Here is a 13,124-nt window from a genome sequence, read left to right as displayed (position 1 = left end):
TCACACACATGAACTCTCAGAATCAACTGAAATGCACAAAGTTAATAAGCTCCTAAATAAAATTTCAGACAGGATGGCTGAAATAGAAGTCCCAAAACAAGAGATACTAAAAGCCCAATGAAAAGTCTTCTAATTACCATAAAATATTTGCAGCCTACAATATTTAAAATAGTATTTTCTACATGAATTTATTGTGAAATACAGAGAAATACATAGTTAGCTCTGAATGTAATGCCTCCCAATTATTTCCATGGGAACTACAACAGATATAAAGAGCACAATAGCTCTGATAGAGCAAACTGTCAGCTACAAAACACTGTCTTTCAACATAGCCACCACTATTTACCTATGTATTTTTGCCAGCAATGAATAAGAGCCTGAATGCCACACTTGTAAAAACCTGCACCAGTGGAGGTGACCCACTGTTTCACAGCTTCTAGGACAGCACAGTTGCTAGGACTGCCCATGCAGTCCATCCTTCACCAGTCCATCCAAACAGATGGAAGTTGGAAGGCACCAAATCCAAACTAATGTGGATATGGCAATATGCTCCATGGTCTTTGAACTCTTATGTGGCCAGCTGTTATCATTTTGCATGAGAAAGGTTTTCATCTCAGTCCCGACTCTTTGTCAGCTTAGTCAGTGCTGTGATGTAGCAGACAGCTGATGGTTTGTTTGACTGGAAATCCAAAAGGATCACCTCTTTCCTATCCAAATGACAAGCGCATATCACCGTACCCACTGAGGGCTGCATCTTGATCTTTTTCTTCAATGCAGAATTCACGTCTTCACACCATGGATTGCAATTAGAGTCTGGCTTGCAGTGGTGACACCATGTCTTGTCACTGGTAATAATGCGACCCTGGAAGCTGTCTCTTCAGCCTCATACTACTGTTCCAACAGGTCCTGACGAACTTGTATGCAGTGCTCTTTCAGATCCTGCATAAGCATTCTTGAGACCCATCTAGTGCTAAATTTGTGATATTCCAATGTAGCAACTATTGTTTCCAATACACTGAAGCCAGTATTCAGCTCTGTACAGTTTCTTAATCATAATCTGCTGATCTGCATGGATGAGCTGCTTGAGATGCTCCACATTTTGTGGCGTGACAGTTTTGTGTGGCCATCTGGAACAATGAAGTTTGTCTTTCAAGTCACTGTTGCCACTTCTGAAATGCACTATGTATCAAATTCAGTGACATGCCTTTGCTTCATACATACATCAGATGACATATGTAAGACTGCCACTCTGCTGCCATCTGTTACACAGTAACAAAAGGTAATGAAATCCTAGCAGGAAGGTTCAGCCTCTACTGCCATATAACCTCTGATGTCACAGCCTCTGATGTCATGGGCCAACATCATAAAATAGGAGCTGTTACTTTCAGAGCAGCCCCTTGTAGACAGAACTTCCATTACGAGTAGAGTTCTCTATTAATTATCTATCTATTCACATCAATACATGGAGGTAGACTCAATCACACTGTGACCCTATCAAAACACTGACTCATGCAAATTGTGTAAGGAGTCTTTGGCATTGTACAGCACTGTACTAAAATACAACAATTGGGAAAAGAGGATGATTTAGCAAGTTTTCTTAGCAGTTGTAATACACCACTCAAGAACTCTGGTAAGTAGTATTAGGTTTATTTCTGAACTATAAAAAGACCTCTATACATCCTTGATTACCTGTTCACCATACACAAAAAAGTGTTCTTTATGTATGCTTACATAACCTTGGGCATCTAAACACTGTTTCCAAGAAACTAAACATCTTTTAGGCAGATTCAATATCCTAATCTTCATCACAGAATACTGCTGAGGAATCCCACAAACCGCCTAAGGGTTCTAAGATATTGGCCACCAACATCAGTGGCATCTATAATCTAGCACTCTTGATGTCCTCAGTCAAAAAGGACTATGGAACTTTAAAAATAACATGCACCATTCACGTATCAGGTCTTCTTAATGCATAAAATGAATACCAAAGTAGAAGAAACAAACAAAACAAAAAGAGGTACAAATCCAGTCATCAAATTTCTTTTCATCAACGATTAAAATAAATAAATAAACTGTGCTCCCCTTCCTCTTTGGAACAAACCTTGCTTTCTTATCCGCAGAGAACTTACTGAAAACTGACAAGCGATCTACAAGATGCAATATTTTGTAGAGCTAAAGGACACATTTTGATAAACAGATTTTTCCTAGTGCAGAAATTGATTCACTGCATCCTTTCTCAGAGCATGCAACATGTATCTGTTTTTCTTACAGGAGACTCTTTTTTTTTTTTGAGATTCCTCACACACACACAAAAAAAAAAAGAAAAAATAACCACATTCACAGAACACTTAAGGGGAAAGGAAATGTGTCATAAGAGAAAGGTTGCAAAGTCCTCACCCAGAAGACCTCTGAGTCAAAAGAAACCTCCCTTCCTCTCTGAAAGATCATTAAAAAAAACCATACACTCATATCTTGTTGACTTCAAGCAGACATTTTTGACTTAGGTGTAACCTGTGGAAGGGAGATAACTGATCGGAGTCCGTCCACCCTCTTGTTGAATAATAGGCTCCTTACTAACAAAGAATACAACTGTCACATAGTCTCCACTATGAACTGCTCATTACCTTTCACTCTATGTTGAAATACAGAAAAAAATGTAATTCAAAAGGGACAAAAATACCTACAGCAGAACGGTATTCTGCTCAATACAAAAAAAAAAAAAAAAAAAAAAGAAAAATAAAGAAAAAAGAACTAAACAACAAAACCAACAAAAACCCCTTCTCTTCCCTCTGTTACCCTCATGTAGTTATGACTATAATCACTTGAGCAAAAATAGGACCACCTCAGTAAATATAAACAGATTTGAGTCTCCTCCTCTCAGAACACAGAGCTCTAGTTGGAGAGAAGTTTTCACAGTAATGAATGGGAGCAGATGCACAAACGAGTCTGCAGTGGTTGTTCTCATTCAGTTGTGAAATTGAGGAACAGAGTCGCAATTGCAATGCCTGGTGGTACCGTGCCTCTCCCATAAAATGATCCTTCTGATAGTCGAAGGAAACGCATAAGAAAAAAAGGCACAAACACAGGCTCCTTGCTAAGCACTTAGTGCTTCCCAGAAGCGAGGCCCACTGCAGGAATATTATTGCTAATTTAAATGCCAAACTGATACAAAGTACACAGGGACAAAGCAGATTCAAGAAACTTTAACTTATGCAGCAGAGAGATGGAAAGCTCTACTGATGGCCTCTTTAATGACACAGCCTTGCATACTATAAATGTACCTTATTCCACACTGTCCTACAGTGCCTGTATCCACTGCCTTAGGGTCTAATTTGCAGCCACATGGAAATATATCATTTTGAAAACCTGACGTGAATAGCAGTAACAGTATGATTTCAAACCAATCAAGATTATCCTTGCAGTCAGAAGCCAAACATCTGTGCCCTCAGATTACATAAAAGGGAAATGGAAGAGCGGTAACCACACCATGGAAATGAGCAAGAAAGATATCTATGCAAAAAAAATGAGAGTATGCTGAGGAGGAACATGAGTGGAAGAACGCTCAGATGTTCATATTTACAATCTTGATTCAAATTTTGCAACAGAAGGTGATAAAATGAAAAATAATATGATATTAAAATCCCAGTGGACAGATAATGAGTTGCTGGGCAACCAGACGTAACTTCTGACATCTTAGAAGTGGAAAACATCAAGCTACAAACTGAGCTTCCTAATTATGAACAGCAGAGAACTGTTTCTGAAATCTTGGCCACTGTTCTAAAATGTATTTTACTCTTAAGAAAGATAATGAGTCATCATTGCAAGTGGCTTCCAAGTTCATAACTGTAGTATGCACACGTATATGGGAAATCTGACAACTACAAATTCAAGGACAGAGTGGAAATGAGTTTATGGTTTAATAATTATGCTGTATGTTAATTATTATTTCGGTATAATTTCATTCATAGGTTTCCTTTAATACCTTTCCTTCACCTTCACTACTCAAAAATTCTGTGGCTCTGTCTGTCAGAACAAACCTTATGTATGTTTTCACTACACACTGTAATCATGTGATTTGAAGTATTTCAGGGTTGTCTGCAGATAGATATAAATTCAGTGGCTTTCAACAGGTCATTAGAGTATCATTCTTTTGACACGTTCCTAATATCCTCAATAAATCAGAGAGTATGCATCTTTCAATAACTGAAGTATTCTATTTACACTGTTTTATACTGAAAAGGATGAACAGTACTGTAACACAACTTCTCCTGTGAGAAAGGCATCACTACCAAAGTCATGAAAATGCTTCTCAAGGCCTAACCCAGGGGCCTGCTAGTTCAGTGGCACTCCTCTTGTTGAATGCTGCTGGAATCACAACTATTCCAAGTGCAAGATGGGCTGGAACAGTGGAATACATGCTGTATGAGGCAGGTGCCACCCACAAAAGAACAGGAATACTCCCAAAAATAAATAAATAAAAACAACAAAACACCCTTATGTGATGGTCAGTAGAAATTTTTAACGAAGATAGTAAAAATAGCTGATTTTCTTCAAGTGGCTTACTCACATGAACAAAAGGCTTTCTCAAGATATTGATGGCCGGTTTTGTTCTCTCTGCCTTCAGTTCATTTTGACCAATCTAATGTCTAGGCAGAGAAAAGAAAACTTGCTATTAAATGCTTTGAGAAAGCCTTTTGTTCATGTGAGTAAGCCTCTTCAACAAATCAGCTATTTTTGGTAATAGATACTTGATAAAACACTGGGGGCAAGCAGTCTGCTCTAAAGGTAAGACCAAAAATAACGAGTCAGCAACTGTCCTCAGCAATCCAAGCTTGAGATTTTAATAAAGAGGAACATAAGAAGCACAGCAAAATCCACAGAATGTCAAGGTTGTTTGTTTGTAACAACCCCCAAGAAATCATGTAAACATTGAAAAAACCTGAAAATTTCATTTTTAGTGCCTTCTGAAAATGTGAGGCTATTTTTACACCTGCAATAAAAGCCAATGACACAATTTTTATTTAAACTGACTGTCTTGTAACATTGAAACTGAAATTAAAAACTACAAAACAAACGTTAGAATATTTGTGCCTGTCATACTGTCCCACTCTTCCATGCAGTACAGGAATTTGACTGGCTAATAGCAAAACTTACATGCTTTATATCTACATGCAACATGAAAGACTTCTGATTCTGAAAATCCCAGCAGCTGAATCAGCACACAGCTCCTTTGTCACAATCTACAAATTGTGTTTTCTGGCTTCTGACATTAAAGCTATTAAAAAGATGGAAGCACTGAAGAGCCCTCTTCTAACTCTGAAGTTGTCTCCAAAAAGCCTCATGATTTTGCTTGGAACAAACCACTCCATTTCATAGAAAAGGCTCTTACAGAAAGCCCCTCGGGCCTTATTTATCATCTCCCTTCACTCCGATTTCTTCGCTTTTCCATAGACATTAAAAAAGGTAATTATTCCCATAAACTTTATTTTGCCAGTGTATAATACTCTCCATCTCCAAAAGATTTAAATACTCAGTTGTACAACTCTTCCAAGAAATGATTTGAACTATACTTCTTTCTCTTTTTAAGTAAGGTCACTGAATCAGATGTGCTTAATTGTCAGATTTCATGTACAGCTTCTCTCCATGTACTCTCCAATGCTCTACTCACACAGATTTTCTCTCATATGTTTTGTCTAAATGATGTGTGCTTTTTCTGTTGGTGACTCATTTTATACTCTGCCTACCATAAGGTGACCCCAGGTTTTGCTAGCACATCCTTGAAAATGCTGGGACAGTGGACAGAGAATGTTTGTAAAGGAGTTTCATCTTTTGTTCACTCCATACACTACTATTCTACATATCTGAACAGTGCATGCTCCAAGTTGCAACTTACCAAGGAAAGGATTTCCTTGCTTCTACAAGCAAGGCATCTTAGTTTTTTGGATTTCCTATTGGAAATATTACCATATCTTGATCTTTCAAAAAATACTTTTTCACATGGCTTCCCATCATTCTAAATTGCAACGCTCTGGGGATGTTTTCAAAAAGAGAATACTTTCTAATGAAAAAATCTATGTGCTTCTTTCTTTGAGTCTGCCTGCCCATGCAAAATAGTTGGTGCATGCTCAGCACACTCTGAAACACTGTTCAACTGTCATCTAAAGTGAAATGAATACTTGCTAGAAGAGATTTAAAACAGTTACAGAGGAAACAGTACCTTACAGCAGACACTGAAATAAGAAAACTAAACATGGAATAGCAAAACTAATTATGCTACACTATAAGATAATTAGAGTTACTGCGGGGGTCTTACCCAGAAGGAGGTAAATTACTGCAAGTTCCACAGAAACAAAACTTGCACTATAGTATGATTATATGCAGTGACTCACCTACCCAGAAAAATGAGCAGAAAAAATGTAAATTTAAAAGCCTAAACATCTCTGATCTCTTCATACACATGGAAATTTCTGGTTATAATTACTAGGCAGGGAGACAAGATGTATATTCCTAAAAGCAACATCTACACTGTAAAGAAAATGGAATGCCCTAGAGCTCAACAATGGGTTAAAAATAATGTGCTTGTTGGGTTGGAAAGTCAAACTGCATGTCTCCATAACAGCTACAGTATTTGCTTTTCTATACAGCTTTATGGAAGGAGACAGTTTGAAAAGAAAAATGCTTCTGAAAGTTCAGAACACCACTGTTTTCATTTTCTATTAATGTGCTAGTTTCACTGGAAATAAACACGTTCCCCCTTTGCAGGATCTTCCTGTTAGTAACAGTTGCACATAAATAAAGTTTTCTAAACAAACATCTTATCTTTTTATGGAAGGAAGTCCATTAATAAGGAATTGACGTCCTTCCCTGAAAAAAAAAGAGATCAGTGCTAATTCTTTCCCATAAACTAAAGAAATAAACTTACACCCTGAGATTTTTTACTCTATATTCACAGCAAACTGGATAGTCTGCACGTAGATAAGAAAGAACTATTTGGGCATTCATATAAACGATATTTCTGTTGCTGCCTTCCCACATAATACATAACTAATCTCTTCCCTCAGTTTTTGATTGCTTCATGGAACTTGTGCTCCATTTCAACTGTACTCCATACATTCTTGTTTGAACTACAACAGTGAAGCCTGTGAACCACTGTCAGTGTAGGAGCTTCAGGAGCACAAATCCAGTTTTGACATGGGCAATTGTTTTCATAAAGATGTCTGCTACCCCCCAGAAATGCAGGCAAAGTAACTCTAGCAACTGTGTTATACTTCTTACCATACTATTCACTGGCTACTGTTAGCTGTTAGCTCGACAAGACACTTGTATTGCCCAAAATTCTCAGTGGAATATCTTCTGATGCAAACTTCACCTCTTTTCCTTCAACACAGCTTTTCCTTTAGACTATAAGAATTTGAAATTGACAGAACTGCATGCTATTTTTGACAAATACTTTTTTTTCCAAGTGGTTTCAGAAATCCAACACTTATAGTATCTATAACAATGCTGAAAATACAAATGCTAGTATTAAAAAGAGATTAGCTTCTGACTGGTTTTGTCCAAAAGAATGCAAAATGTCAGTGCCACACTACATGCAAATAAGCCTAAGATAATAGCAGAATAATGTGCTTACTTTAAAATTTTTAAGCGTTTGAAGTGCCATAACATTTTCATAGAAAAACACCTATTTATCTTAATCACAGTGAACACTTAAATCCAGGGGACACAAGAAACCTCATCACAGTACCTACAATAGGAATTTCAAAAGGAAAACAAGGAAAAAGGAAACTTAAAACAAGAAAGTGCACCAAAGTCTCAATATAATTGTTTCTCTTGAGCCATGTCTGCAAAAGGACTGTTACATGTTTTGAAAGATGAAGCATTTTCATGTCCCAGCAATCACACTTTTGCCTAATGTAAGCATTGGAAAATAAGATCCCATGATTCTTTACCAAGTTAACTCACACAATGATTCATTGGAGAAGGCACTCAAGGTGTGTTCAACATAAGCAAATACAAGAGTGGCAAGGAGTGAGACTGAGCATTAGACTCCTCCTCATCAATGGCACTGAACTTAAAGATTCCTTCCAGACTCCATTTTAGACTAACAGTTCACTTTCCAAAGATAAAACTGCTATAGATAAGACAAGCCCGAAGTAGACAAAGCCAGTCCCATTACATGACCTTGAAAGTATTGGCTCCTTGCATTCTTATTTAGTGGAATATGTCTAGATATATCTAGACTTTCACAGTTCACATTTAGAATGCTGTTTTTAATGCTGGATGCAAAAATCTTACTGTGCTTATGCATGTTTAATAAGTCCTTTCCACTAAACACCATTTTTTTCAAAGGGTTAGGTCCTCAGAAAGGCTTTTCTCCTCAATTTCTATTTAATTCAAGCTGACTATGTCATGGAACAGCAATCCTTTTTAAAACACTGCATTGTTTTAACAGACCACATGGCACAACTATGAAAACAGGGTAGATCTTCTGGTATCCAGCATAAGAAACAAGGATGTAGGCACCATCTTGACCAGTATCTGAGGAAAAGAGGATTTTCACTAGGATTTTCACTCACCTAATTTCCAAAACTATCCCGGCCAATAATACCTAGCCACTCTATATAATTACCAGCTTTTCTATTCTTATTTTTTATTCTCTCTCCTTCTTTCAGTATAATAATGCTTCACAAAACTTTTCCCATTTAGAAATATTGGTAAATTAAATATAAAAGCTTGGGGCAGTCTCAAGAAAGCCCAGTAAATATGTACAAAACTCCAAGACTTTTAACGATTTTATTTTCTAAGATCAATAGTTTCAGTGTGCAGTACTTAGTGGTTTGTCAAAATGTCTATGAATGACTTTAGATGAGATGAACGAACTGATGGTAGCCAGCATATTCAGCAAAGAATTCAATTTCTGTGGTGTCCCTGTTACCTGTACTGTTGTCTTCTCCTGTCCGCTCATCTCCATATTCTGCAACGGAGGTGTCAAAACTGGTGGAGGAGGTGCTCTGCGCTTTTTCACTTCTGGGTTTGCTGTCATTCCTGAGATATTACCAAGGGACAGCGATGGACCCAAGGTACTGGAACGCGAATTCACTGAAGGGGAGTTTGGTGCTGTGGAAAAACCCTGTGAACGGATTAACATTTTGGATTAACATCACTTTTTAAAAACAGTGGGAGAGAAAGAAGAAAAACAACACACATCTGGTTACCGTTTAAAACAATACGAATAGTCACGTATGTTCATCTGCCAAACTTGTTGAACTGCAAACTGTAACTTTTGGACACTTCTAAAGGTCAACTGGAACAAAGCCTACAAGCAGTATGAATGTCAGAAGGCACTACAAGCACCTACTGCAATATTATGTTACAGATGATGGGAATATTGCCACTGTTTGCTATTTAAAATGCGCCACATAGATATGGTCATCTAAACATGTTTTCAGTTATATTTGAATTACAAGTAACACACATATCTAAAAGCAACCTTTACTCTTAATTGAGAATGCTGTATTAATTGTATGCTGCCTGAATCCCAGGCTTTTATTACTAGTTCTCCACAGATTTACATAAAAGAAACTCTGCTACCATAAAACTATTTTCAATTTATATGCATAATCAAGTGTAAACATTTACAATCTACTGACACCAATCAATGAATATGCTCAAAAGAAGTTCCACTGACAGACACCATACTGCATCTAAACATGCTCAGAAGAAAAGCAGAAACTATTTCAGTATTTCTTTATGTTAAAAATTACTTCAGTTCTCATTCAAAACTTATTATAATCAAGGGAATAATTTTCACTGATTTCTGAACAAGAGCTTTATACATTTTTATGTTAACATTCATTCAGAAATACGTGCAGTCATACAGTAGTAAATCTAACAGGAGAAGATCAGGAACTGAGATTGAAAGAAAATTTTGATTTTTTTTTAGTTTTACGCTTTAACTCAACTTTAAAATCATATTTCTGAACTTGCTAATTAAGATCTTTCACGTTTCTCTCAAAACCTGTTAGTCATTTTTTGCTATGCTTATTAGGAGAAGCTTCCATACTAAACAGAAAAATACTTTTCAGTTTAGTTATGAGACAGTTATTTCTGAAAAATGGTTTTTGAGAACCATTACAGTATCAACCAGCTCTGAGCTGGAGTAGGATTCCTACTCTGGAAAGGAAGGTTGATGACCGTGGTTGGTAATGCTGTTCTCATCACCACAGAACATGGTACTGCATGTGCAAAACTCACCACTCAGTGAGCAAAGCTCATGTAAAGCTTTCAGGTGGAATTCTGACCAACACTGGCATGAAACTACAACTCACCAGAAATATCATCATTATCCAAATAGAAGAGCGAGTTCTTTGAACCTAAGTTCTAGTCCAGGAAGGGCTGAAAAGAGTTCTGCCTCTGTTGCTTTATTATTGTGGTGAATATCTGTGATTTCTGTAGGACTGTAACTGTCAAGGAATTTGTTCATGACATAGTATGATAATTTCTTTCCATATGTATCAACATTGTTATATGTATGCTATATGATATATATGATACATATATGACATCATATATGATACGTATATGATATGTATCCACATTGATCTTAGCTAAAAGTTAGAAACGTGGAGCAACAAGCTCAAAAAGGTAATTCATTTAATTATAGTACTTTTGAGGAAGTACTTATGAAGCATAAAAAGCTAAAAAAAAAAATTTAAGCAATGAAAAAACAGACATAACACAGGTTCCTGACTGCTTAGTAAGATTCAGTGTTTGCAGATTCCCATGAAAGCAACTGAAAGTGGTAATGCAGATAGCAAACCCATTTGCATCCTATCCTGAATTTGCCATGGATGTGACTTCAGGCTAATATCTGGACTTTTTTGTTACCTTTTATTTTGCACGCTGCACAGACTTCATGCCAGAATTGTGTATTTAGCACAAACAATGCATGGTACCAGACTGCTCTGATCAACTACAGTTTTATTAAAGAATCAAACCAGTATTTACCATGTCTTTTTCATCACTATTCTCTGAACTTACTATCATCCACTGTTCCTAAACAAAAGAAAACAAAAAAGCTCTAAGTGGAAGGTGGGGTTTGAAAGACTGGAAGAGATCTCATAAAGAAACATGCTCCTTTCTTAGATCTGTATCTCAGGCAGTGGGAAAAACAGCAATTTCATCTAACCCTACAAGGTTTTAAGTTCATCTCAGTGCATATTGCACCTCATTCTACAAAATAAACTTCTATTTTCTCCTGAAGAAATGTCTGGGCTCACAGGGTGAAATAAGCAGTAGTCTCCATTTCCCACATACTTACAAAAACATTTTGAAGTCTACAGGCTATGATTTTGTGATGTTTTAATTCTTTGGTCCTATTTACTGCATCACAAAGATGAGAAATTTTGTTCACATATTTACAAGATACATAAAACAAGAAACAGCTTCTCTCCCAGCATTAAAAATACAGGTTACTGACAAAAACATAAGGTGTACCACAGGTGGAGGGAAAACCAAGCTCATGTATTGCAGTCAATATAGTTGTATGAAGAAGTATGCCCTTATCATCTGTTTCACTTGACAGCAACAGGTTGTGGAAAACGTTCTGCTGAGAATCAAATTCAGTTTCTACAATCTGAGTGTTTTGTAACTGCACTGTAGAATTAAAAAAGAAAACAGGAAAAAAAAAAAGATCGCTGGATTGAATTACGTAAAGTTTTTCAAAATGTCTCTACTTGTAAAACCCAGTAATTACACTAGCATTACAGAACTTTGCTAGCAGTTCCAACAATTAAGTAATGCAAACCAACAAGATTTCTTTTTTCTTTTCTTTTCTTTTCTTTTCCTTTTTCTTTTCTTCTGAATTAAGCTGAAGAAAACCCATTATAAACACAGTTGCATCTGCACAGGTCCCCAGTAAATCTAGACTCTAGCTGAGCAAAAGTCTTGAAAAAACTTGAGAAATATAAGGGACCTTCTTTTTTCTTAATGTACCTGACTCTTCGAGGATAAACAGTTTATTTTCAAAGTGTTATCCCACTTCTTGAATTTAGTTTTCAAAGACCTTTTGGACGGCCAGAGCAGGACTGTTTAAAAATACAGGGCACATAAAGGCTCAGAATAAATTGGTGGTTCAGACATAACAGTTTCATTTTCAGAAGAAGTCAACAAGATTGAGAAATACCACAGCCCATAGAACTCAACTCAAGTATTATAAAATGCCTTTTCCAAATTATTTCCTTTTTAAGTATGAACTTAAGCTCTGATGTCTTACAGGTATTTAGGAAAATTTTAGTGATCATATTAATAAAATTATGTGAGATTATCAATTAAGATCTACTAAAATATAAATAGTGCTGTCGTGAGAATCTCATTTTACAAAAAAATATCTATAAAAATGGAAGTCAGCTTCTGTTTGCTTTCAAAAGATATCCTTGATACATAGCTCCCTAACCCAAAGCTCTGTTACTAGCATTTCCTTGATTTTCTGATGATACTAAGTGGTATTTAAAGGTCAGCAAGGAAGAGGCTGCAGCTTGCCTGTGAGAGTGATCTGACTTCCCGTTCTCTGTCCACACCGGTCAATAAAAGTTTTTCAAAATGTCAAGTTCCTTTCTTGTGAGGCCTTTCTTCCACAGCTCTTTGCCAAAACTCACATATTTGAGATCTCAGTCTTGTTATGCAACTTCCTTCTGAGGAGTTTTTAAATCAAAGGTAATCAATTGGGTTGTTTTTTTAGCACTCAACGTACCAGATGCATCAGCAAGATGTAGTTGTTTGGGTTTTTCTCCAAAAACAAAAGAGAAAAAATAAAATATAAAGGAAATCATTTTGTTTGAAAGTATAGTGTGGGTAAACCTGAAAAATAAGATCTAGAGCAGGCACGCAAGTTCAGTTACACAGTGACAACAAGAGTAGTTTTACCTGCTGGAAATTTAAACTCCATTAATGCAATGCTTACTGATTTGCTGAATGACACAGCAACTGGCTACAACTGGCCATTTAGAATACCAAACATGTTAGATCAGATCTACTGCACACATTAAAAGTCCGAGGCCACTTGCCTTGAGATGATAGTGAAATTCTTTATGCTAGCATTAATTTTGACAAAAAATGAATCCAAG

The 13,124-nt window shown here is 36.6% G+C and overlaps 1 protein-coding gene across 7 annotated transcripts in view; it reads right to left on the bottom strand.

Annotated features, from left to right (window-relative positions):
- The window catches only part of COBL (cordon-bleu WH2 repeat protein), a 150,677-nt gene that overhangs the window by 63,552 nt on the left and 74,001 nt on the right, over positions 1-13,124 (bottom strand). For all 7 annotated transcript variants that reach the window (XM_042839621.1, XM_042839622.1, XM_042839628.1 and 4 more), the window contains one exon: positions 8,936-9,130. In XM_042839621.1, the coding sequence (XP_042695555.1) occupies positions 8,936-9,130 (195 nt within the window). The remainder of the gene's footprint in view (positions 1-8,935; positions 9,131-13,124) is intronic.

The sequence above is a fragment of the Centrocercus urophasianus genome, unplaced genomic scaffold (assembly GCF_019232065.1).
Source record: "Centrocercus urophasianus isolate 14NV4802_14NV808 unplaced genomic scaffold, USGS_Curo_1.0 seq_11, whole genome shotgun sequence".
NCBI classification, from domain to species: domain Eukaryota; kingdom Metazoa; phylum Chordata; class Aves; order Galliformes; family Phasianidae; genus Centrocercus; species Centrocercus urophasianus.
The sequence above is the reverse complement of the archived record's forward strand: the minus strand, read 5'-3'. Positions and strand labels throughout refer to the sequence as shown.